Here is a 27,762-nt window from a genome sequence, read left to right on the forward strand (position 1 = left end):
CGCTCTTCATTTTATTTAATGTCAGCATTACTAGATTAGCATAAGAGCCCAAGTATGTGAATGCACTGTGGATACTAGGGGTGGGCGATATGGCCCTAAAATAATATCACGATATTTCAGGTTATTTTTGCGATAACGATATTTTTGGCGATATAACAAAACACTGAAAAATATTTTATTTCGAGAAAACACTATTGCAAAAAAACATAATGTTCAGTTTTTATTTAGAATTAATATAAGTTAACACTTCGTAAAAAATTACGTATGTAAGAATTACGCACTTTTCTGTTTTTTGTCTTTCCAGTAAAAATAATGTAACATAATGTAATGGCGGAGTCAGACGATTTCCATAGGGGTGGCCAGACTGAGACCATTGCTCACACAGGGGTCGCACAGAAACGTGTGGTCACTCACTCATTTACCTATACAGGCAGTGAGTGCCATGTAGAATTACATCACGAAGACCCGCATAATAATAATAAGCTTTTTTTCTCTTCATTTTCCCTGACAAGTAAAAAAAAAAAAAAAAAATATAGCAACCTTAACATTATGAGGAAGAATTTCAAAGATATTCCTTTGCAATACTTTATCATTTGGCTGCCAACTTGTGTGTAATGATGAGACTCAATTGAACCCCAGAACATGCCAGTGTGAATGCATGGAAAACTAATTTTCATTTTCTTTTAACAATATGATACAGACTGACCAACACTATTAAGATACAGTAAATCAGCACTGAAAATTGACTTTACTTTTAATAACCTTCTTCAATGCTGGAGCTTTTTAAAACTGAATATTTTCTTTTAAATAGAAGTGTTATTTAACTGCCCAATCTGGCAACACTGGAACGCGCAGAGCCCGGTGGCGCCTTTACTCGTAGCGCGCCACAATTACTACTAAGTACAGTAGCAGTAGTACTAAGTAGCAGTAGCAGTAGTACTAAGTAGCAGTAGTATTAGTAGTAAGTAATAGTAGTACTACTTCTGTGTTGGTGGTGGACATTAATGTTAAGAGTATCCCTGAACTGTTTGGTGGAGGTGCGCTGTTGAATTTTGTCCCTGTGTAAACCTGCGTGCAGAAATACTTCCGCAAAAAAGTTGCCGGCAAAGCGGTGGTTGGGGTTTGGGTTGCCAAAGATTAATTTATGGTGCACTTGGAGTTTTTGGAACGAGCTCCTCCACCGCAGAGCCGCGTTCCGCCATACTCGTCGCTGTGCCCAAACGACCCACGTAACGAACGTACGCCATTTGCGTAGCTGTGTGACGTCATTACGTAAACAACGCAGAATATCGCTATTATTACGATATGGGCTTTTCTGTATCGTTTTAAAAATTATACCGGTATTATCGTGAACGATACGATATAGCACACCCCTAGTGGATACTGTTACACTAGGAGCCTCACTAACCTGCTGGAATATCTATGAGAGCAAAGAGCCCCACTCGAGTGTCTCCGTTCACCGTCCATTTCTGAGTCTCACAGTTGGGCTGACAGCAGTGGTTCATAAAACGTGCCTCGTTCCCCTTCGGTCCTGCATCTATGACGCGGTCCTGGAAGCAAAAAAAAGCAATTTAATGACTTTTTTTTTTTATTCAAGATTCACTTTATTGTCATTTTACTGTACACCGAAGTGTACAGAAAAAAACGAGATTACGTGCATTGGTTCACCTTAAAAAACACCACAGGTTTAAAAAATAAGAAATATACAGTCGATCCGGTCCTAATAACCGGCTGGTCCGATTACACGAACATGCCCTATGTTACAAGGAATGATAGTGGAATGATAGCTTTCTCGTGTAGACTTTAATCGTGATTGACGGGAGGGAATGAATTCCTTGCACGTGTTGCCGGACACTCTTGTTTACGCTCGACTTCATTTCGCCGAAAAGCGGAGATGCAGATGGATCCAATAACCACGCTGCTGGCTACTGGGTGCTTCGTTGTGGGAAAGAAAGTGGTGGGCGTGTTCACCTCCCGCTGGTTTTGCTCTTGTCAACACAACTTTTCGGATTTCCTGACCTTTGATAAAAGCATAAATTCTCCCGGGGAGCCCAGGAATCCTCCCATATCTCGCTGACCCGCTTTGCATCCGCTCTAAGTGGCGACTTGTGGCTTCTTTTTCTTATTCGCTCTCACGTTCTTTGGTCCGATTAAACGGAATTTTGGTCCAAATAAGCGAATAACATAACACGTACATAATAGGATTTGTTTCGGTACTTTAGGATTCGGTCCGAATAAGCGGCTGGTCCGATTAACCGGTGGTTCAATTAACCGGATTCGACTGTATATAGAATAGTAAAGTTAAATAATACTACTAATAATAATACTGACATTACGAAAATTGCACATTGTAGTTAAAGTATTGCACATGCAGAAAAATTCACAGTGGTTATACATAATGATAATTATTGCACATTTTGTTACTGCTTGTTAAGATTTAAGGATATTGCACATGTTATACCCATAGATGAAAATATTTATCAGATTTATTCATGGATCTTTTTTGTATTATTCTATTCATGCATTTTTTTTCTTCCAATCTGGTCATACCCAATTCCCCAGCTGTATCTCCTTCACTGCTACAGGCCCTCTACTCTGACCAAGGAGGGTCATACCAAAAACACACCCTCTCTGACATGTGTGCAGTTCGCAACCGCTTCTTTGCATTTTCTCCCCATTTTCCTCCCGATTTAGCTCACTCAATTTTTTTTGTCTTCCGCTGCCGAGAGATACCAGATTGCATCCGAGGAGAGCACGTCGCTGTACACGCCTCTTCCGACACGTGTACAGCCCTCCTCTTCTCGCCCATGCATTCTGCACAGGCGTCTCTTCCGCCAATCAGGGTCATTACCCTATGAAGGTCCCACCCATGACACATAGTCCGGCCCCCACCCTGCAGATACGGTGGCCAATTAGTATCTGCTGCAGGCACTGCCAATTGTGCCCGCCAGATGGCGCCCAGCCGACCGGTGGCAACGATTCTTTTGAGCTGCACGAGGCAGGTTCACACAGGGTATTGATATCACGTTCAGAAAGGTCACGCAACTGACCAAACAGAAGAGGTCGTAATTGCAGCAGCAATAAGGAATCCGTTCGGCCCCTCCAGGGCCAATTATATCACCATATCGAGATCATTTTATATCAGGAGCTTAAGATCTCAGCACTGGTGAGCTGGCATGTTTTACAGCTGTGCCACCTGAGCACCCATCAACTGATATCCCTTGATATAAAGCGAGAGTGAAGCTTCTACTAGTTCTGCTCACAGTATTTTAGTGTCGCTACATAAAGCTGTTCTTTATTAAATAAAGGATAAAGGCGTGTTAATATGAAGCTCGGTAATAGGTTAAATATTTTGATGGGACTCTTTAAGATTGTCCATTAGGATGTGAGGGATACTGGGTATTAAAAGGAGATAGGACAGGCTGAAAGACTGTATTATATGTATCTGTGTATGTTCTAAATACTTGCCTTGTCCAACGTGAGCATGTAGAAGTTGCTGATATCATTATTCTGAGCATGTCTGATCCTGGCACGACACTCCTCCTCATCGATCACCTCGCCTACATACTCACTCACAAAGGCACCCTGAGGGAAGCAAAAAGCCACTTTATGCTTATTCAGAATTTTTAAAATGCTGGGTGACAGCTGATCATGACAAACAGTTAGAAAAACTAATGTTCCTAAAAATTGGCAAATAATTACAGTATGTGTTGATGCATGCTCAATAATCCAGGTACACAAATCCACAAAGTTGAATCAGTTCATCTGGACACAAGTTTGTTGTAGAGATACGTTTCGTCACTCAATCCGAATGACTTCTTCAGTCTGAGCTGGTGTTCAATACCCCGACCTTATATGCAGTTGATTTGCATAACGACCGATCACCGCCCATTGCATAACAATGGAACTGGTGATCAGGTCCATATGCAAATCACAATGACCATTAATTACAATGGTCATGTGTGTGTTTCACACATGATTGGGGTAACGCTCCAATGACGGCGTTGTATGATGGTGAGAGATGTACTCTCAGGCCCCCTCCCCGGTTCAGGGATGGTCGTTCCCTCTTCACGTAAACGGCCTCTTTGACTCCACGTTCAAACCAGCATTCCTCCTTGTCAAGGATCTGCACATCGTCATCATTAAATGAGTGGCCGCTGGCTTGCAGGTGGGTGTAAACCGCAGAGTCCTGGCCAGAAGAGGTGTCGATCTTCTATGTTGTGCCATCCGTTTCACCAGTGGCTGTTTAGTTTCCCCGATGTACAGTTCCCGACAATCCTCCCGGCACCTAACAGCATACACTACGTTACTCTGTTTGTGTCGAGGAACCCGGTCCTTAGGGTGAACTCATTTCTGGCGTAGCGTGTTCTGGGGTTTGAAAGCAACTGAGTGCCAGCAACTGAGTGCCAGTTGACTAACCAGTGATAGCTCAATGGTTAAGGTACTGGACTAGTAAACAGAAGGTTGCCGGTTCAAGCCCCGCCACCACCAAGTTGCCAATATCCGTCTTAATTGTTCTGCTACTCCCACCACATACGGAATCACAGAATTACAGTATGGTTACATACAAAAGTTTAAGCACCCTGGTCAAATTGCAAATTTTGTTAAAAATGTTTTAAATCTACCTGTTAGTAATTAATTAATGGTAGCTGTTGGGGGACATTCAGTATGACCGTCCTGCTGTAAAACCAGCTTCAAGTTTCTTGTCTAATCCCAGAATTTACCGATATTCGTTGGATGTGTTTTGTGCACTTTTCTTTTATTCACGTGGTACACCACAAATGGATGAAATGAAAACAAGAATTCCTCCTCACCTTCTTAATATCGGTGATGCCGCGAAGCCCCCAGCCACGCGTCAGGGTTCTGAAGATTTCGACCGGTGTGTACTGCCGTTTAATGAAGCTCTGGTTCTGGCACTTTTCTCCTGCAGCACACACCTGTGGGTGGCACTCGTACATCAGCATGCGGTTGATACACTCCGAGTCTACGCCGCACGGGCTCTCGTCCGTGACCTTGCAGTTACAGCGAGGGATCTCGGACAGGTCTGCTGTTATAATCTGAACTTTTCCTACTGGCCGGTTCACCTAGAGAAAGACGAGCACCCAGGAGGTCAGTGACAAGGTTGATATGTCATTAGGTTTCTCCTATGTGCAAGACTTTTCTAAAGGTAATCAGTAAGACTAACCCCAATGCAGTTAAATAATGATGGAGTTTAACACTGTAATATATTCCTGTACACGGCAGAAAGAGAGACTATATGGCCACCTGACCTTGGACATTCCATTTAACAAACAAATAGTATTAAAACAGAGTGACCCCTAAGTGATCTTTTCAGCTAGAACAACCACCACTCTTCACAAAGTTTTTCACAAGACTCTGAAGTATGTCTGTGGGAATTTGTGGCCACCTAGTCAAAAAATTATTTGTATGACTGGGCACTGATGTTGGTCAAGAAAGCCTCAGTTGAGGTTCCAGTTCATTTAAAAGATGTTCAATGAGGCTGAGGGTCAGGGCTCTGTACAGATCACTGAAGTTTCCTTTATAGACCTTGTTTTGTGCACAGTGGCACAGTCATGCTATAACAGGAAAGGCCATCCCTAAACAATTTCTGACTAGTTATAAAGCATATCATTTTAGTTTATATAAATATTAGATAAATTAAGAATTAGAGGGGCCTCCCAATACTTCTGTCCATACAGTGTACCTTAGTGTCTGTAGAAAGGGACGTTGTATTGGCTTGTATTGATTTTACTTTTTCTGATTGATTGATTTGCTTGTCTATAGAAGCGAGAGTAAAGTAAGTCCAAAATGGATCTTGAGGTAGCTGCTTTCTAAGGCTGCAGTCCAATTTTGTGCCAACTGTGCTATTGATTCCTATGGTTTGTTTGTTTGTTTATTAGGATTTTAACGTCATGTTTTACACTTTGGTTACATTCATGACAGGAACGGTAGTTACTCATTACACAAGGTTATATCGAACACAGTCATGGACAATTTGGTATCTCCAATTCCCCTCACCTGCATGTCTTTGGACTGTGGGAGGAAACCCACGCAGACACGGGGAGAACATGCAAACTCCACACAGAAAGGACCCGGACCGCCCCACCTGGGGATCGAACCCAGGACCTTCTTGCTGTGAGGCGACTGTGCTACCCACTTAGCCACCGTGCCGCCCGATTCCTATGGAGTAAGGCAATGCCGCTTACCTTGCCGCTTGCACAGCCTTAGCATCACGCACCAGGCGGATTTGACCAAGTTTGCCGCTGCCACCAATGAGACGATTTGTTTATATGATGTAGCCAAAATTGAAGCACAGACACTGTGTTTTACTTGAGGTTAGAACCATGGCATTGTGGGAAAAATACAGCATGGTGACTAGTTAGCTGTGAAACAATGAGACCTGGTTTGTATTTTAAATAGCATTTACTAATTTTGGAATCGCTTGTTGAGACTTCATAGCTCTTTAATAAGATTTAATGCTCTTTAAGCGATACAGTTTCATGAAATTGTTGCCTTTTTTATCCTCTCACGACGCTGCCAGAACAAAAATAGATTTGATACAAAACTGCATGTGAATAAAGCATCAGTACTGTCAGTCAATATTAAGGATTGCTTTCAAGCTTGTCACTCAGTGGTACAGGACATTTAAGGACATGTGAAACTCAGACCCAGACAGTGACAGGTGACAAAGATCAAAGCCGGGTCGTAAGGACTTCCAGCAGCACCAGTGTGCCATCATTGGGCAACATCTTTAATGAATACTGCTTTTTAAAGTAGGCAGTCTTTACCTCAGGACCATGCAAAATGCACTCGGCCCATTAAGCTGCCAGTGGGAGGGTGAGCACATACCTTTATATGTTTGTATGGAGGGGGCTTCTTGTCGTTCTTTCGGTCCTCCTGTAGTTGCCTCATCTCCTTCTCTGCCTGCAGCTCTCGAAAGCGCTCAGCAGCCTCACTTAGAGCTGTAAAGATTCGCATCGAATAATATAAGCTGGAGGCATTTGGAACTGTATCTGGATGCTCAAAGCCATCCAATTTAAAGCTGTTTCATCATTACTGGCATTTATGGGACAGTGGTAGCCTAGTGGGTAGAGCCTCCTTTAGCAAGGCCCTTAACCCTGTCTGCTCCAGGGGCGCGGTACGATGGCTGACCCTGTGCTCTGACCCCAGCTTCCAAACAAGGTGGGATATGCGAAGAAAGAATTTCATTGTACTGTAACATCTGTATATGTATATATGACAAAAAAAAGTATCCATCCATCCATCCAAAACTGCACCTTTTGGGCTTACCCCTCCTTAGTTTTTGTTCTGTGTTAGATTTCTTATACTCTTCTACTGTTCTTATATATATATATATATATATATATATATATATATATATATATATATATATATATATATATATACAGGGGTTGGACAATGAAACTGAAACACCTGGTTTTAGACCACAATAATTTATTAGTATGGTGTAGGGCCTCCTTTTGCGGCCAATACAGCGTCAATTCGTCTTGGAAATGACATATACAAGTCCTGCACAGTGGTCAGAGGGATTTTAAGCCATTCTTCTTGCAGGATAGTGGCCAGGTCACTACGTGATGCTGGTGGAGGAAAACGTTTCCTGACTTGCTTCTCCAAAACACCCCAAAGTGGCTCAATAATATTTAGATCTGGTGACTGTGCAGGCCATGGGAGATGTTCAACTTCACTTTCATGTTCATCAAACCAATCTTTCACCAGTCTTGCTGTGTGTATTGGTGCATTGTCATCCTGATACACGGCACCGCCATTGGATGCACATGGTCCTCCAGAATGGTTCGGTAGTCCTTGGCAGTGACGCGCCCATCTAGCACAAGTATTGGGCCAAGGGAATGCCATGATATGGCAGCCCAAACCATCACTGATCCACCCCCATGCTTCACTCTGGGCATGCAACAGTCTGGGTGGTACGCTTCTTTGGGGCTTCTCCACACCGTAACTCTCCCGGATGTGGGGAAAACAGTAAAGGTGGACTCATCAGAGAACAATACATGTTTCACATTGTCCACAGCCCAAGATTTGCTCTCCTTGCACCATTGAAACCGACGTTTGGCATTGGCACGAGTGACCAAAGGTTTGGCTATAGCAGCCCGGCCGTGTATATTGACCCTGTGGAGCTCCCGACGGACAGTTCTGGTGGAAACAGGAGAGTTGAGGTGCACATTTAATTCTGCCGTGATTTGGGCAGCCGTGGTTTTATGTTTTTTGGATACAATCCGGGTTAGCACCCGAACATCCCTTTCAGACAGCTTCCTCTTGCGTCCACAGTTAATCCTGTTGGATGTGGTTTGTCCTTCTTGGTGGTATGCTGACATTACCCTGGATACCGTGGCTCTTGATACATCACAAAGACTTGCTGTCTTGCTCACAGATGCGCCAGCAAGACGTGCACCAACAATTTGTCCTCTTTTGAACTCTGGTATGTCACCCATAATGTTGTGTGCATTGCAATATTTTGAGCAAAACTGTGCTCTTACCCTGCTAATTGAACCTTCACACTCTGCTCTTACTGGTGCAATGTGCAATTAATGAAGATTGGCCACCAGACTGGTCCAATTTAGCCATGAAACCTCCCACACTAAAATGACAGGTGTTTCAGTTTCATTGTCCAACCCCTGTATATACAGTATATTAGATCTTTTATATCTTATTTTTGCATTACATTACTTTTAATTTTTAATTCTTTTCTGTACTACATTGTCATGTCGTTGTGTGATGCTTGGGATAATTGTAAATTGCTGCTGTAACACTGCAATGTCCCATGAAGGATCAATAAAATAATCAATCATTCATTTAAAAAAATATATATATTTGAGCTTCATGTCTTTGTGCTACTAAGAGTCTCCCTGAAATCTCCCTTAATCAACAATGCAATGATACAAAACAAGTCCGGCATGAGTTTATCCACCATGATGGCCCCAACTTACAGGGGTTGGACAATGAAACTGAAACACCTGTCATTTTAGTGTGGGAGGTTTCATGGCTAAATTGGACCAGTCTGGTGGCCAATCTTCATTAATTGCACATTGCACCAGTAAGAGCAGAGTGTGAAGGTTCAATTAGCAGGGTAAGAGCACAGTTTTGCTCAAAATATTGCAATGCACACAACATTATGGGTGACATACCAGAGTTCAAAAGAGGACAAATTGTTGGTGGATCAGTGATGGTTTGGGCTGCCATATCATGGCATTCCCTTGGCCCAATACTTGTGCTAGATGGGCGCGTCACTGCCAAGGACTACCGAACCATTCTGGAGGACCATGTGCATCCAATGGCGGTGCCGTGTATCAGGATGACAATGCACCAATACACACAGCAAGACTGGTGAAAGATTGGTTTGATGAACATGAAAGTGAAGTTGAACATCTCCCATGGCCTGCACAGTCACCAGATCTAAATATTATTGAGCCACTTTGGGGTGTTTTGGAGAAGCGAGTCAGGAAACGTTTTCCTCCACCAGCATCACGTAGTGACCTGGCCACTATCCTGCAAGAAGAATGGCTTAAAATCCCTCTGACCACTGTGCAGGACTTGTATATGTCATTTCCAAGACGAATTGACGCTGTATTGGCCACAAAAGGAGGCCCTACACCATACTAATAAATTATTGTGGTCTAAAACCAGGTGTTTCAGTTTCATTGTCCAACCCCTGTATTTGTTTATTGATCTGTCACTTGTCGCCATCACAGTAATCCATAAAACAGGACAGCTGTGCCACAAACAAATGTAACGAAATGCCACTTATTTCTTTTCACTAGACATCTCACCCAGTTTGCCCCACCCAAAATGCCTGGGCACAAGACAACATTTCATCACAGGGCACCACTCACTTATACATTTCCTCACACAAAGCGGTATTTAAACCAGCTAGTTTGTGGGAGGTATTAGGAAAGCTGAATACCCAGAAAAACTGTGACCACAGACACACTGCTGTGGGACCATCATCAGCATTTCTACAATATCTACACGAGATCTTCAAAAAGTTTGCACACTTTTATATTTTGGTTGGAAACGGTGAGGGTGGGAGGAGTAGTAATTGGTCGTGTCTGAGAGACTGAGAGAGAGCTTATAGTTCGGTTTTAGCACCAACTGATTTCCACCTTTCTGGATGCTCAAAGAAGCTTTAAGGTGAAAGCAGCGCTGCATCAGTGGCTACGTGCTCAACCGAAAATATTTTTTGCTGATGGCATTAAAAAGTTGATACGATGCTGGAAAAAAAAAGCGATGTAGAAGTGATGTAATTTGTTTTTAAAATTCCTAATAAATAAGAACCTTCGTATATATATATATATATATATATATATATATATATATATTACATCCTGCCACATAAAGTAGGACTACATGATTAAGCATGCAAGCCTGAAACAACAACCTTGTATTGAGACGCCAGGTCAAACACCCACCTTTCTTGTAGACGGCATCTGTGCCTTTGCCCATTTTCTCAATGTTCTGGGCGTCAGCCTCCATGTAGGGAAAGCAGCGGGCCTGGTATGTCCACACGTAGTCTTTAGAGCCGAAGAAATGAACCGGGAACTCGCCTACCTCGTGCCTCATGCGAGAGATGTTCTCAGGTACGTTTTTGGGCTGGGTAACCTCAGCTGGCCACCACCTGTTCCAAAGCAAAACACAGGCAGGGAGATAATAAGCATTATGTGCATCATTAAGAAAGAAGTTTGTTTGGGAAATGACTGGAAACGGCTTACGGAATAAAACCCACCTGAAGCGGCCCACTTTTACCCACAGTATGTCCTTACAGAGGGGTTTCTTGCCTGCACGACAGTCATTGCAGTACCAGCTCTCTTTGGGCATCTCGATGTTCAGACACTCACGATGAAAGGAAGCAGGACAGGATTCGCAGCATAGCAGACTGCCCCCTATAGGGGAGAAGCAGCACACAACATGGTCACAAAAAGCTTTTTTTTTTCTGCATTCTTTCTCTTCCAATCTAAACATAATCCAGTTTCCGATTATGATTCCACTGCTGCCTGCACAACCCCCAATCTGATATCTGATAAAGGAGAGCCTTTGACATGTGCCACAACATCTTATCACCTGCCAGTGTTGGGTTTCCACACAGAGCCATTTCACGTACGGTGAGCCAAGCTAAGCTTACCACGGCCCCCCACCCCACCACCTATGCCCAGACCAGTCTTGAAGTGGCATAGCACAGCAGCAGAAGGAGACCCTGTCTAACCATCCCTCCCACAAACATGGCCAACTGTCTTTGATTGGACACCTGACAATTTCGGTAGCTCTGCTGAGATTCAAATGTCCAACGCTTTGCAGTGGTTCCAACGCACTACAAAAAGCTTCTGAAATGAATGGTTTGAATAAAAAAAAGCTATTTGTCAAAGCTAGCTAGGGATATACTCAGTTGACTTGTGGATGAGTGATCTCTATGTGATCTTGTCAGCTTCTTGCAGACATTTTTCTGAAAAGGCTTCTCACAAAAAAGTATGTTTGTGGGAACGTATGGACCGTTCACTTAAAAAAGGATTTTTATGGCTGAGCACTGATGTTGGTCAAGGAAGCCTCAACTGATGTTCCAGTTAATTCCAAAGCTGTTGAGTGGGGCTGAGGTCAGGAATCTGTGCAGATCACTGGAGTTTCTTTAAAGCAAGCTGTCTTTATAGAGTTGACTATGTGCACAAACATGTTGGAACAGAAAAGGGCCTTCCCCTAACGGCTGTTGCAAAGTTACAGGAATGCCATTTCCTTTGTATAATGAATTTATTCCACAGATTAGCAACTGTTGTAGTTGAAACACATGTATTCAAAAATAAGAAGGGGTGTCCCAAAGCTTTTGTCCATTCACTGTAGCTAGCCTAAAACAACTTCAGTAGGATCCCAGACGAAACCCTGACACCGCACCCAAAGGCCTAAACAGTTGAGGTGAGTTCGGCCAGTGGTGTGTATGATTAAAGCAGGTAAGAGACGAGACCTTCTGAGCAGACGAAGCACCAGCTGACGTTTATGTGCTCGTGGTTCTTGCAGCCTTTGCGGGGGGTGAAGTGGTTGGGACACAGAAAGCTGTTGTTAGCCAGTGTGACGCTGCCAGCTGCCATACAGTAGTCGTTAGCATGGTAAGCCACTGGACAGCGCACACAGCGGGTGAGTCGACCTGCAACAAAAAACAAACAAAAACTAAAAACCAGATCTAAATCAAAAAGCTGTCTAGAAATGGGAGATCCACTTCTGGTTTACTTTAATATACTTGCAGTGTACACATCCACAGACATACTGTGACAAAGGATTTGTCCCTTACCTGATTTCTTTTACTGTTGCTACTTTGTCACATTTACATGTTCAGTATTTCAACTGATTTTATTATAAAATAAAGACGACGTGAGTAAACATAAAATGCAGCTTTTAAATGGGCATTCTATTTATTGAAGATTACGATTCATTTACGAGGGTTCTTTGAAAAGTTTCTACACTTTTTAAAGCTCTATTTATTAATCATTTTAAAAACAAATGACATCACTTTTCTACAGTCACGATCCGATGCATTTTTCCAGCGTCGTACCGATTTTTAATGCTATCAGCAAAAAATGTTTTTGGTTGAGCGCGTAGCCACTGATGCAGCGCTGCATTCACATCATCATCACATGAAAATCTTCTTCCCCTTAAAGCTTCTTTGAGCGTCCATAAAGGTGAAATTCAGATGGAGCTAAATCCGGACTATAAGCTCTCTCTCAGTCTCAGACACGACCAATTACTACTCCTCCCACCCTCACCGTTTCCAACCGAAATATAAAAGTGCAGAAGTTTTTGAAGATCCCTTGTATTTATCTCTTTCACATGTGGAAAAGTAACTGCCCACCTAACTGGTTGTGTCACACTTGGCAGACACAACTGCAATCAAACGCTTCTGATAACTTGTGATGAGTCTTTTACATTGTTCAGGAAGAATCGTTTGCAGAATTGTTTTAATTGTTAATTGTTTAATTTGACTACATTGGAGGGTTTTCAGGCATGGACTGCCCATTTAAGGTCTACCACAGCATCTCAAAGTCAGGACTTTCACTCAGCCTCTCTAAATCCTTCATTTTGTTTCTTTTCAGCCTTTCAGAGTAAGTAAGTAAGTAAGTAAACCTTTATTTATATAGCACTTTTTTTAAGGCAATGCTACAAAGTGCTTCACAATCAATAAGATCAATGAGATTTGATATGAATAAAAGAAATAAAACACATATAAAATACATATAAAACCAGTAAAGCAACCCAGATATATCCATGGGTGAAATAAAAACAGACATAAATTATCCAAACAGTGCAGCTTCATCTAATAAACCATAAAACAGGAAACGTCATCTAGAGAAGCGATTCACAACTGGTGGGTCGTGACCCAAAAGTGGGTCGCGGACACGTTCTGGGTGGGTCGCGGACAGCTTGTAAAAAATAAATACATTTAAAAAAAATTTAAAATAATTAATGCACATCTGATTTTGTACTCGTCTTTTACCTGGAAAAAAAAGAGACAGAGAGAGGCACGCGTCAGACGCGCGCAGCATTCTTGTTGCCATGGTAACCACCATTCGTTTGCCATTTACCCTTCTCTTTAAATTTGTGATGATGTTCGGAGGCAAGATGGCGAAACGCAAATATAACCCGGAGTATTTGAAATGTGGATTTTCGTTCATTGAGGACAAACACGGACAGAAACCACAGTGTGTTATTTGTAATGAAGTGCTGGCACATGAGAGCATGAAACCATCCAAACTAATGCGACATTTACAAACGAAACGTCCCGCATGTAAAGACAAGCCGGTGGAGTTTTTTCAAAGACGACTTCATGAGCTGAAGGTTCTGTGATAGAAGTGTCTGACAGCATCTTGCTCCAAACAAGAACATGCGCTCCGGGCGATGTGATGGCTGAGTATCCATCTCTCGCCACTCTTGCAGTCAAAACGATCCTACCATTCAGCACGACCTATCTTTGTGGAAGTGGCTTTTCTACCTTGGTCCAGCTCAAGTCAAAGCAGAGAAACAGGTTGAACACTGAGCATGATCTGAGAGTAACTCTGTCTACTGTCACCCCAGACTTTGAAACTCTGATCAGAAGTAAAGTACATGCCCAACTGTCTCACTGACTTCCACAAAAGACAGGTTAGGTGAAAGCATCTTGTTTTGTAGCCTTATTTATTTTATGCAGTTTTGATATTTAAATGTATTGTAGTAACTTTTATACATGCAGTTGGCATGATCCTCCTCAGTTTCTTACTAATGTACCCTGAATGCAGAGATATGCAGAGAAGTGAAATATCAAATTTTGTGGCCTTATTTATTTTGTGCAGTTTTGATATTAAATTTTATTGTAGTAACTTTTATACATGCAGTTGGCATGGTCCTCCTCAGTTTCTTAAACAAATTGCTCTTAAATTCACTTTGCATGCATATGTATGTTCAAATGTGTTTTTGAAGGCTATTTTTCAAAAATACATTTGTTTGGTTTGTATTCTATAAAAGTGGGTCGCGACTTAATGACCATGAGAAAATGTGGGTCCCGGGCTGAGACCAGTTGAGAACCCCTGATCTAGAGTCCATTCTCAAAGGCCAAGGTATAAAAATATGTCTTAAGCCTTTTTAAAAAAAATCTCCTTTGACCCAGTAAGTCTAATATCCACGGGCAGGGTATTCCACAACTTAGGAGCATACACAGAAAACACAGTCTCCCTTCCGTTTCCGCTTTGTCCTAGGGACAACTAAAAGCCCCTGACTGGAGGACCTCAGAGCCCTGGCACCGGAATACGGCACTAAAAGGTCAGAAATACATTCTGGTCCATCACCATGCACCGCCTGGAATGTTAAAACCAAGATTTTAAACTGAACTCTAAAAGCAACAGGCAACCAGTGCAGCGATGCCAGTATGGGGGTAATATGCTCCCGTCTTTTAGTCCTAGTGAGGACTCGGGCGGCTGCATTTTGGACCAATTGCAGCCGTGCCATTTCCCCTTGAGCATTACAGTAATCTAGACGCGATGATACAAAAGCATGAATAATCCGTTCTGTATCCTGGAAGGAGAGCATTTTTCTGATCTTAGCAATATTTCTCAATTGAAAATAACCAGCCTGTACCAGCTTTGTTACATGCATTGAGAAACTCAGCTCAGAATCAAAAATAACACCAAGATTTCTGGGGTAAGGCCTTTCAGAGGTGGACCTCGGCTGCATGACCCGACTACGCTTCAGCTTCGGATCAGAAACTGATGGGCAAACCTTCTATTTTAGAATTTTCTGATAGAGGCAGAATTCATGGTTTCATTAATTATGACAAGTTGTTCAGGTCCCACAGAAGCAAAGCAGCCCGAGCCCATCACACTGCCACCATCATGTTTCACTGTTGGAACGATGTTCTCATGGTGGAATGTGGTCCTTTCGCTAAACATAACAGGACCCATGTCTTACAGAAAGTTTACTCATCATTGCGACGTGATTTTCCAGAGACCCTGGAATTTCTGATGGAGAAAGGACAACAGGAGAAGCAGATGAATACAGAAAGTGAACCATGTTCCTCTGTACAATGTTCAAACTTATATAATATAAATCTGAGCCATTCCAGTGGGGGGAATGTGTTTGGTATCTGCCCGCCAGTCAGAGGAAGCTAGCCTGTGGCTTTTTTTCAGTCTGTGAAAGTGTCATACATGCAGAGGAGGTCGTTTGACAAACTGTCACACGTCTCTCTACTTAACAACAGTAGATTTGTAGCTTCGGACTAAACAAAACTAAAAATCAACTGTGGACACCAAACAAGCGTGAAGCAGAAGCATGGCTCTCACCTTTGGAAACGTTGGGGTTGGCGGGGTTGGTGATAAAGCAGGACAGACAGGCATGGAGAGAGCAGCGGAAGCCCTTTTGCTGCAGTACTGTTGGGCTGTATTTTGTTATGCACTCCATGTGGTAAAAGTTGCCACATATTGGAACCATGCAGCGGCGGACATCCTTGCCCGACACCTTACACACAAAACACGTGTGCACACCTTGAGGGGAGAAATAGACACAATATACACCATAAGCAACGATTAACAGTGGTATAGTTCAAGTCAAAACATCTACATATATTTGTAAGGGGCATGTACAGTATGCAACCAAAAGTATGTGGACACCTGTTGCATATCTAATTCCAAAACCACAAGCATGGCGAGTCCACGCCCTTGCATTTAGAACAGTCTGTGCATTTATGGTAAGTGTTTAAGGTATTTGCACTTATTCAAAAAGCCTGGTTCACGACTAGCATTACAAATAAATCTCACAGGTAATAAGTGGGTTTGCTGTCAGGGCTCTGTGCAGGCCAATCACTTACCCCTAAACCAAATCGTAATTTGTCCACAGGGGCAGAGTAATGCTGGAGCAGCGAAGGGCCTTTCCCGAGCGGTCGGAAAGCTATCATTTATTTTATATGACTGACTATTATAAAGCTGTTTGTGGCGTAATGATAAGAGCCAAGCTGTTGGTTCAGGGGTGTAAATCCTGGTCTGGGCTCACAAACACAGAACGTTCATGACGTTACATAAACCTAGCCACTGAGGGAACACATATCAGTGCACCATTAGTGCTGGTCCCACGTCTAGATAACTTAAAGGGATGTGTCAGGAAAGGAATCAATAAGCATCCAGCATAAAAACTGTGCCAAATCAAATATACAATCGAACAATCTGCTGTGACAACCTCTAAAGCAGGGGTCCTCAAACGTTTTAACCGAAGGGCCAGATTACTGTTCTTCAGTGTTTCGCGGGGCCGGACCGCGGGTGAAATAGTAAACACACCCAAAAAAGCTATTTACTATGTATACTGGATGTATTGTCTGTGCTTTGTATTAGAGATGGGACGATCGATCGGCTACGAATCGGTATCGGCCGATATGCTATCGGCGATCGGCGATATTTCCTAAAAGTAGCCGATCCGATCGTGTGATATATAAAGACCATGTTAAGTTAACAGCTCAGTGGATTGATCCAGACTTTGAGCTACGAAGCGCCAACCATCACATCACCATTCAACAACAATCGTACAGAAACCATCGTGAAAGCTCTTACGATGTAATTTTGCTGATTGTAATATTTACTTTAAAAAGATAATTCAACCCGGTCACATCTGAGTCGATTCTATCAGCACGTTATATAAACTCCTGGTTCACTTTGGTAAATCGTAAGCGGTTCTTACTTGTGATGTAGATGAGAACAGAAAACGTTACAGAGCCAATCCGAGGCAAAAGTTTATTCATTACCAAATTCGTTAGTTCAGGATCATCTGCTGAACTTTTAGAAAACTTTTAGCTCCTTAGACGGAACGAGTCTGAGTCGGTGACCGCTCTGTGGTAATAACAGTTTAATTAAGCTTTTTAATGAAGCTTTTTAATGTAAGAGTCACACACAATGTTCTGTAGTAGCTGGTGTTTATTTAAAACCACGACATTTAATTAATAACAGTAAACACGGAGAGATAACTGAGAAGAGAAACTAACGCTTCACATAAAAACGAATCAACTCATGAATCAATGAATCACTTATAGCGATACTGTGAACAAAGCGTCTCTTCTAAAGGCACAAACACAAACACACACACGCGCTGCTCCGGTTTATCTTCACTGTGAGGCTCTTTTTAAGTTTATTTACTGCTAACCCCCCCGATCGGAATCGGTGCCAAAAACCCCGATCGGTCCATCTCTACTTTGTATAATTGTAGTTCATAATGATAATGCAGAAATGTTATTTATTTTAATAATTTCCATTATCCTACCTCATACAGTGTTTCCTTAAAAAATCAGTGTGAACTGTGAGTCTGCTTTTGCCTGACGAGACAGTAAGCGTCAGGTTCCATATTTGTTACAGCCAGTCATAATAGCTAATAAATGTTGATCAGTGAATCTGGATCTGGTTGGAGATTTAAGGTGTTTCAACTTCGAAAAAGTCTGCTCACAGATGCTCCCGAAAACGGTAGTGACTTTGAGTGCATGTTTTATTGAGATCGGGGAGCTCACAATGGAAAGAGAAGCATAAAAATTAAACAATGTGCTTGAGTTTTGATTTTGGATGCATAAATGCGTTGATCTCCGGGAGCAGGTCGTTAAAACATTTCAAAACTCGCCCCGACTCATCCAGCGGATCTCAGTAAAGCACATCTTCAGCTCAGACAAGAATTCCTGAAACTGCCTGTAGTTAAGAGCATTAGCTTTAATGAAATTAACACAGGACACGAGGATTTTCATAACGAAATCCCACTTAACTGCTTCGCAACACAGTTCAGTGGCTGCGGTCACTCATCTCTCTATTGATGCGCCAATCACTCCCCTCATGCTCGGAGCGCCACCTGTTGGATCGCTGCCGTATAATCTACTGAGACGCCGGGTGGCCAATTTTCCTCTGATATTTTCCCCGTTATAATACTGTGAGTTCGAAGATGAACAGTGGCCAGACAACATGTATTGCTGCTGTGGTTAAAGGGGCCGGTCAAATTAAAGCATCGGGCCGTAGTTTGATGACCCCCGCTCTAAAGGGAGCAGGTTTTATTCATCCTACACCTGTCCTAAACATCATACACTGCATAGAAGAGAGTCTGCTTGGATGGTTGTGCCTTAAATTGCATATAACTGACTACAGTTTAGGACTTAAACACTGACATAAGTGAAGCATGAAGCACTTAATTTACTGCACTACCTACTAAATTAGTAACCAATTATAACCATTTTAGGGGGAAAATTGTATTTAAGGCAACCCCATGTAGGACTCTTCTGTCACTCTGACAGGTTAGGGGAGTGAGATCTAGGGTATACAGGATGCCTTTGTCATATGTACAATACTTTGTACAGCACCCCTTGAGCCGAGAGGATTACCAGTGGCTGCATGGCAGTGCCGAGATTGATATCAAAACCCTTTCATTAGATAGTCTAAAGCTCTACTCACTAGACTCCCCTCTGTACTTATTTGAAGTGTGGTCTCTGTGGTAAACGATGAGTAAGCTTGTACGCACTGCATTACCTTCAGTACATTTAGAATGGTTCTCCTCACCTGTAGTGCACTCCTTGCAAATAAAGCGTCCTTTTGGTGTTTCGCTGAGGCCGATGCATTGTAGGTGAAAGGCTCCACAGCACTGTCCCTCACAAAGCAGCAACTCGCCTGTAGTCTCACATACCTGGAGAACACACACACGTACACACGTCACATAAAAGCCTTTGCTTTAGAAGCATACAACACACTGCATCGTTTAAAGAACACAAGGTTAGAACCTTTAACTACATAGTAGTACTACTGTACAGCACTGAAAAGCTTTTCCACCCTTTTACATTCTAACCATTTCCTTTATTTATTTCTTATGCAAGAACATTCTACATTTTCAGTTGTGAATGAATGAAGTTGGACTGGCTACTGTCATTTGCATCTAGGTGTGAGTGAATGAAATGAACTGGTGCTCCATTCATAGCCAGATCCTGACCAGAATGCAGCGGTCAATACACTTGACAAATGGTCCAAAATCAACATCAGCCGATTAGTTAGGCAAGATTTTAGAAACGGAATCGATCACAATAACGTATGAACCTCTGAAACAAGAACTTAAATATGCTACTGTATCATCAGCGAACCACAAGTCTTGAACCCCTCCTTCCCTCGTCTAAAAAACCCCGTCTAGTTTACAGTGTCCTCTCCTAAAGTACTGTAACAGTTAGGAAACAAAAATGAAGACGATAGTTCGGCTTTAAAAATGCAACGAGCAAAGGGCACAGAGGGTTCTCACCTAAACTAAACAGCAAAATGCAAATCCTCCTAACAAATAATCACATCACAAGCTCTGTGTGCACTTAAGAGGAATATGGAGACAACGGGCCAAGGTTTAAAACACATGTATAAAAAGCATCATAAAGTTAGCAATAACAAAGCCCACTCGTTTAAAGGGAAGACATGCTTGATCAGTTTTACTTGTTTGAAATTGGTCTTTCACTATATTACTATTGCTCTGCCCTCTGTACATTTATAGCTGGACCATCAATGACCAACACTGGCGACAGCAGAGGCGCATAACAAAAGAAGCTTCATTAATTTAACTCTCTCACATTCAACACAAAATAAATAAACACATATAAAGGATTTATTTGCTTAGATTTGTATTGGTTTAAACAATGGTCAAATTATGAGTAGATAAAATACAATTACAATGGCTCACTTTGATGGCATAGAGAGCCATGAATGCTTCCTTTTGCAATGTATGATGTATTGCAAACTCAGGCATTGCATACTGACGAATAAAAACCTTTTTACCTGACACACGTTCTCCTTCAGTGAGGCGCATCCTCCTTTGTCTGCAAACTTTTTGCTGCTAGTTAAACCTGATTCAGCAGATAAGGACTCTTTTTCCTGGTTAACACTCTCATTCAGTCCGGGGTCAAACACCTGATTGTTACAAAACAAAGAGTTCACTATCAAAAACGTAACTTTACTGCAATCATTACACCAGAAGCAAGAATCTTTTTTAAGAATTTAAAAGTATTAGATCTTAGAAAACCAAAAACTGCTTTAAACCCCCGCAGTCTAGCTGTGTCTTACCTCTGTGTCCGAGGGTCCTAGTTCGTCACATGATTTCCGCTTCTCTGATTTGGGCTCAGCTGGGCTGCAGTTCTCACGTACCGCACGGCTCTTGAGGACTCTGGGTGTTAGAGGCTGCTTTAAGGGGGTCGGTGCATCACCCAGTCTGAGCGTTGGACCTTTTGACAATATACAAATCACAATACACCAATTTGAAAGAAAGGTAAATTTACCTTATCTATTATTAAACTACTAAATAAAACTAATACCAATAAAAAAATTATTAATAATAATAATGAAAAGGCTGACAGTTGAAAAAAGCATGCATACCTGATGTGGAAGGTGGGCTAGACAAAGTGGTTTCAGGCACTTCCATTTTCTAAAGTAAAAAAAACAGATGAGTTACACTGAATATCATGACCTAACAAACATTAATGTATTTAAAAAAGGAGTTAAACAAGGATTAAATGTACATAGTTGTAGCTGATTAGACGACATGTTTGCCATAGGTTTAAGATGTATGACTGATAGCTATTTCATGTAGAAATTACTACTATTACCTAAAGTGGGGCCAAAAAGTATTTAGTCAGCCACTGATTGTGCAGGTTCTCCTACTTAGAAAGATGAGAGAGGTCTGTAATTTTCATCATAGGTACACTTCATCTATGAGAGACAAAATGAGAAAAAAAAAATCCAGGAAATCACATTGTAGGATTTTTAAAGAATTTATTTGTAAATGATGGTGGAAAATAAGTATTTGGTCAATAACAAAAGTTCAACTCAATACTTTGTAACATAACCTTTGTTGGCAATGACAGAGGTCAAACGTTTCCTGTAAGTCTTCACCAGGTTTGGACACACTGTAGCTGGTATTTTGGCCCATTCCTCCATGCAGATCTCCTCTAGAGCAGTGATGTTTTGGGGCTGTCGCTGGGCAACACGGACTCCACAAATTTTCTATGGGGTTGAGGTCTGGAGACTGGCTAGGCCACTCCAGGACCTTGAAATGCTTTTTACGGAGCCACTCCTTCGTTGCCCGAGCGGTGTGTTTGGGATCATTGTCATGCTGGAAGACCCAGCCACGTTCTATCTTCAATGCTCTCACTGATGGAAGGAGGTTTTGGCTTAAAATCTCACGATACATGGCCCCGTTCATTCTTCCCTTAACACGGATCAGTCGTCCTGTCCCCTTTGCAGAAAAACAGCCCCAAAGCATGATGTTTCCACCCCCATGCTTCACAGTAGGTATGGTGTTTACTCAGCATTCTTCTTCCTCCAAACACGATGAGTTGAGTTTTTACCAAAAAGTTCCATTTTGGTTTCATCTGACCACATGATATTCTCCCAATCCTCTTCTGGATCATCCTTATGCTCTCTGGCAAACTTCAGACGGGCCTGGACATGTACTGGCTTAAGCAGGGGGACACGCCTGGCACTGCAGGATTTGAGTCCCTCTCGGCGTAGTGTGTTACTGATGGTAGCCTTTGTTACTTTGGTCCCAGCTCTCTGCAGGTCATTCATCAGGTCCCTCCGTGTAGTTCTGGGATTTTTGCTCACCGTTCTCATGATCATTTTGACCCCACGGGATGAGATCTTGCGTGGGGCCCCAGATCGAGGGAGATTATCAATGGTCTTGTATGTCTTCCATTTTCTTACAATTGTTCCCACAGTTGATTTATTCACACCAACCTGCTTGCCTATTGTAGATTCACTCTTCCCAGCCTGGTGCAGGTCTACAATTTTCTTCCTGGTGTCCTTCGACAGCTCTTTGGTCTTGGCCATGGTTGAGTTTGGAGTCTGACTGTTTGAGGCTGTGGACAGGTGTCTTTTATACGGATAACGAGGTCAAACAGGTGCCATTAATACAGGTAACGAGTGGAGGACAGAAGAGCTTCTTAAAGAAGAAGTTACAGGTCTGTGAGAGCCAGAAATCTCGCTTGTTTGTTATTGACCAAATACTTATTTTCCACCATAATTTACAAATAAATTCTTTAAAAATCCTACAATGTGATTTCCTGGATTTTTTTTCCTCATTTTGTCTCTCATAGTTGAAGTGTACCTATGCAAATTACAGACCTCTCTCATCTTTCTAAGTAGGAGAACTTGCACAATCAGTGGCTGACTAAATACTTTTTGGCCCCACTGTATATAGCCCCATATATATAGGGGTCCATATTCCTAAAATTAACACTGAGGCACAAATCGCATTTTAAAAGAAAGTTTAACAATGAAAGCAATTGAGAGATAAGAGCCTTGCTCAGTGGCAACTTAACAGTGGCGGGTCGTGAATCAGCACTCTTCTGATCATTAGTCCAAAACCATAACCACTAAGCTACAGCTTGAGGAAGGACCTTTTCTGCTCCAGTTTGACTGTACTCTTGGGCACATTTTATGTAATTGGTTGTTGCTCCTGTTGCGCCAAGTTGATGAATTTATGAGTTTGGTGGACAATAACTTTGCATAAAGCCCCCTGACCTCAACGCTACTAAACACTTCAAGGAAGAAATCAGAACCTCAATTGCAAGCCAAATCTTTTCGTCTTGCATCAATACTGCTTACCTCATGATTCCTACAGACACTCTTCAAAATGTTAAAGAAAGCCTTGGCTGTGACATCTGCAAATGGGGGCCAAATCTACACGTATATATTTCCATGATTTTGGAATAGGATGTCCAGCTAGCTCATGGTTATGTTTCCAAATACCTTTGGCTATACAGTGCACTTCTGTTCCTATTCTCATTTATACTACTGTCCAGTATTATTTCTGCTTAATATATGAATGTGTACATGCATCTACAGGGTGTCCCAAAATGAACTGACATTTACATTTTTTAATAAAACATTTTTAATTTGAACATTAATAATGTTTTTGCTTTATTTAAAAGTAAAGACATGGAGGTTATGTATGAAGCAGCACATGTTCACTCTTTTGATGAAATTTTCCATGACACGTTGACATAATTGCTGAGAAATTTCAGCAGTTGTGTCGAATTTCTTCTTTGGGGTCCTCAATGGATTGTGGTTTGTTGGTGTACACTTTACCCTTAAGATAACCCCAAAGAAAGAAGTCTAACGGTGTCAAGTCACATGATCTTGGCGGCCAATTCCCATCACCATTTTTAATGTGAATTTTTACAATTTCTACACGTTGTTCGTTTGTTTACCTTTTCATGATTTAACGTCAACGTTTACTAATGACAGCAATTTGAAAATCTCTAACTCTAACCTGTTTAGGTCAGTTGGTTTTGGACTGGACTACCCCACTCATTCTCTTTTTTATGCACTGATGCTGTTTGACGCGACTCAAACGCCTCATTTTCTCATTGAGTAGTACAGTCATGCTGGAACAGGAAAAGTTTTCCCAATATTTTTTTTCCGTATAGCTGATGTCACATAGGTAACAGTTTGATTTCACTTCACAAAGCATTCAATTATTGATTACAGACTTATCAAAGAGCTACATCTAAAACTAGCATTCAAAGAAAATACTACAGATATAACAAGACTCGTACCTCTAAATTGTCGATCACGGCTTCCTCTGACTGTTGACTCTGTTTCATAGAGTCCTAAATCACCATAACAAAAGAACAGGAAGTGTTAAAAAATAAAAAAAGCACTAATAGAAAGGAATGTCTCATTACGCCTGCAATTGTAACTGGTTTCACCTTCTTCTTTGGGGTTTTGAGAGGTTCAACCACAGCTGCACACTCAAGCGCTTTGTCTATCGGCTTTCTTGGTCTTCTTTTGTCTATAAATACTGAAAAATGAGATGAGCATGTTATTAACAGCACAGTTTTTTATTGTGCTACAGATTTTACAGCTCGTCATTTTGTTCAGTCTGTTAACAGTGATTATTACTGTGTTACAACTATACATACCGGCTGCTACCACATTTCATTAATTACTTTGTGCTACTATTTCCATATAATGAGGGACAGTGGTAGCCTAGCGGATAAAGCTTTGGGCTATCAACCAGAAGATTGGCGGTTCAAATCCAGGCTCTGCTATGCAGCCACTGTTGGGTCCTTGAGCAAGGCCCTTAACCCTGTCTGCTCCAGGGGCGCCGTAAGGTGGCTGACCCTGCGCTCTGACCCCAGCTTCCAAAACAAGCTGGGATATGCGAAGAAAGAATTGCATTGTACTGTATATGTATATATGACAAATAAAGTATATCTTCTATCTATCTTCTATAATTATTCATTTTCACCGACCACTTTGTCCTGATTAGGGTCACTTGGGTGCAAGGCAGGAATACACTGGACAGGCCATCCTCCCCCCTAGATATAGCCAATCAAGTGTGTAGACGTCTGGTCTGCTGACAGCACCACTGACATTCAAACCTAGATCTAAGCGATGGTAGGCTAGCGTAACGGTCTGCTGTGCCACCCGAATGTCCATAATTAAAAAAAAACTTTTTGCTATTAGAATGTCAATTAACAAAATTTGTCACATATTTAATAGACTGACTGACTAGACAGCCTCAATAGCCTAAATCTTATCCCATCTTGGATGTAATTGGCTAGTGTGGCTCTTACATGGTTATTTTACCATAACAATGAAATGAAATAAAACGTCACATATTACTGATTAAAATAAAGAAATACTTCTTCTGCATGGTGATTACTGAATTAAAACAGGTTCTTTATGTCATCATAATTATGGTAAAAGTTTATTTATTTATTTTTTTTAATTCAGGGGCATTTTAACCTCATATCAAGGTCATCGCCAAAGCCTGGTTCTTACCAGGTTTCTTTTCAAGCATTTCTGCCTCGTCAGTCAAGGCTTCATGAGGTGTTGACAATGGCGGTGAGGGAAGATGGTTATGAGGTTCGTCAGGAGCTGGCTGCTGTTCTGGCTGTAAGGGTTCTGTTATCAAAGCCTTCAGTGGCTGAGCTGCTTCAGAGCTCACACAGTCAGCTGCTGTTGGCTGGATGTCCTGCTGGTCATCATTAGTGTTATCAACGCAAGATACCTGTAGGGATGTGCGAGTCATTAATTCACATTACTCCTTATTACTCGATTGACGTACGTGATGAGCTACTCCAGCAACACAGAAGGTACACTCACTGTTTTGGAGAACTCGGACATTTTCTTGGTTTTCTTCTGTGAAGTAAAGATCTGCTCATACTCCTCAACACATTCAAGCAACCTCTTACTTGGCTTCCGGAGCCTTTTGTTCCCTAGAATCAGCAGAATGAAAAATATACAGAGTAATGATAAGGAACATTTAAAGTTCATAACATATAGTTACTTAAAATGCAGCAAAGATAAAATAGAAAATATGTTCTTGTTGGCCTGATGGCATGGGACAGATATAAAGTATTTTTTTTTTCTCTCTAAGCTCTCGTGGAAGGCGGACGCACTGTTCCCTGCTCCCTTATCTCTCCTGCTTGGCTTCTTCTGTATATATTGTCTCGTCTACTCTACTCTTCAGAGATTCTCTTAGCACTGCTCTTCGAAGAACAAATTATGGATTTGGTTAAATGGTCTCTGAATGCTATTGACACCATCTTCTCAGCGAGGAGTTCGGGTTCGGGGGAACCCACATGCCCCGGCGGAACGCAGATGGCAGGATACGCGATGGACTCGTGGGCGAAGTGGAGAGTCGTGTGCCTGGCACCTCTTTCGTTAGAGGACATAGAAGATGTTTACCTATTCGGAACTTTGTGATTGTGGGGTTTTTGCTGATTGGATTAGGCTTTACTCTGCTGTATCGGGAAATTAAAAGAGTTGGGTCAGTTGTCAAGGGTCCCCAGAAACTGCCCAATTTGATTGATATGATGGGCAGAGCCGTCGGAACTCAGACTGTGACTATGAATCGCAATATGGAATTTATCTTGGAGAAACTAGCGGCTTTGTAAAGGGATTTGAATCAGAGACCGAATCAATCGCAGAGCATGTGTTAAGGAAATTTGTAACCGTGTTCGGATTACAAAAACAGGTCATTTCTGCTCTTTGGCTTTCCCTGCTATCAGCATGGCCTCGCTGATAAGGAAATTCCTCCGGAAGATCTGCGCTAAGGGTCATCTCACCCTCCCTCCCCTGTTCTATGTATGTTGACTGTTTTCATTCTGGGCAGCAACTGCTGTGTCGCCATCTTATCGCGAACTTTGTACAGACTTTTTGCAGGAATGAAAGAACTGACATTTTCCCAACCCATCACCCGACGCCTTCCAAACTTCTTAGCTTCATCCCACCAATACGGCAGGACGGGTCTGCAGTGTGCGCCGGCATACTGGCTGCGAATCGCTGGGGCTGCTTGTCGTAGTTTGGTTACTTTCCTATCCCTACATCCCTAACCCGTGGCTCGTTGTGTGACTGTTATGTTCTTATGTTTACATGTGCTTGTGTGCTGTAAGGAGCTTTTTTTTCGTGTTACCATAGTGTGCTCCTTAGGGAGCACAATGTGGTTGCTGGTTTTTTTTATCTCCTACTCTTCCAATGTGTTACCATTTCTTGTTTAACGATGTGAATTTCCCCATTGTGGGACTAATAAAGGATTATCTTATCTTATATCGCCAAATTAACTTTTGTTAAAGACTAATTAAATACCCATGGCTAACATTTTTGTATATTGTATAAGAAAATTAAGTATGCTAAATCAATGCTAGGGAAGCCCATTTTGCCAATATCTACAAGCTCATGGTGTCGTATCTATATATTAAACACAACAGTGAATGTGGTGCTGATGTAGACATTATTTTAATTTCAAATGTAATTGTCGCTTTTGTCTGTCTGTTGTTGCTTCTCAGATGTACAATTAATTTCATCTTGTTTTCTTAGAGCTTTCAGGAGAAACCAGGTGCTCAGGTGGCGCAGTGGTCTACTGGTGCTATGAGCCGACTGGGTGTCTACACAGACATGATTGGCTATGTCTGAGAGGTGGTCGAAGCCCTGCGTCGAATTGGCGCCCTGTCCCGGGTATTCCTGCCTTGCGCCCAGTGTTTCCCCCCACGATCCTGAGCAGGATAGGGTTGGTGAAAATGAAATGAATGAATTAGAAACTAGCCAGGTTACATTTAAAAGAAATATCAGACTCGCATTAAAAGAAGAAACCCGAACAATCCTCCAAGTTTTGAGATTTTCTTTTCTTTTTTCTATTTTTCTATTAAACAATAGTTTCACATCTGTTTTAAAGCTGCATCAGTTTGGATAAAAAGAAAAGTTATTGATATACAGCATATATACAGGATTTTATTTGCTTTAT

General features: G+C 41.9%; 1 protein-coding gene across 3 annotated transcripts in view; it reads right to left on the reverse strand.

The window, feature by feature from the left end:
• Positions 1-27,762, reverse strand: part of nsd1a (nuclear receptor binding SET domain protein 1a) — a 47,941-nt gene that overhangs the window by 7,819 nt on the left and 12,360 nt on the right. For all 3 annotated transcript variants that reach the window (XM_062986716.1, XM_062986558.1, XM_062986638.1), the window contains exons 6-21: positions 25,623-25,735; positions 25,299-25,527; positions 24,221-24,312; positions 24,068-24,121; positions 20,886-20,934; positions 20,577-20,734; positions 20,292-20,423; positions 19,047-19,170; positions 15,819-16,019; positions 11,981-12,160; positions 10,757-10,913; positions 10,443-10,648; positions 6,850-6,962; positions 4,815-5,084; positions 3,469-3,585; positions 1,409-1,550 (exon numbers count right to left, since the gene is read on the reverse strand). In XM_062986716.1, coding sequence (XP_062842786.1) covers positions 1,409-1,550; positions 3,469-3,585; positions 4,815-5,084; positions 6,850-6,962; positions 10,443-10,648; positions 10,757-10,913; positions 11,981-12,160; positions 15,819-16,019; positions 19,047-19,170; positions 20,292-20,423; positions 20,577-20,734; positions 20,886-20,934; positions 24,068-24,121; positions 24,221-24,312; positions 25,299-25,527; positions 25,623-25,735 — 2,337 coding nt within the window. The remainder of the gene's footprint in view (positions 1-1,408; positions 1,551-3,468; positions 3,586-4,814; positions 5,085-6,849; positions 6,963-10,442; positions 10,649-10,756; positions 10,914-11,980; positions 12,161-15,818; positions 16,020-19,046; positions 19,171-20,291; positions 20,424-20,576; positions 20,735-20,885; positions 20,935-24,067; positions 24,122-24,220; positions 24,313-25,298; positions 25,528-25,622; positions 25,736-27,762) is intronic.

The sequence above is a fragment of the Trichomycterus rosablanca genome, chromosome 1 (genome assembly GCF_030014385.1).
Source record: "Trichomycterus rosablanca isolate fTriRos1 chromosome 1, fTriRos1.hap1, whole genome shotgun sequence".
Classification (NCBI taxonomy): domain Eukaryota; kingdom Metazoa; phylum Chordata; class Actinopteri; order Siluriformes; family Trichomycteridae; genus Trichomycterus; species Trichomycterus rosablanca.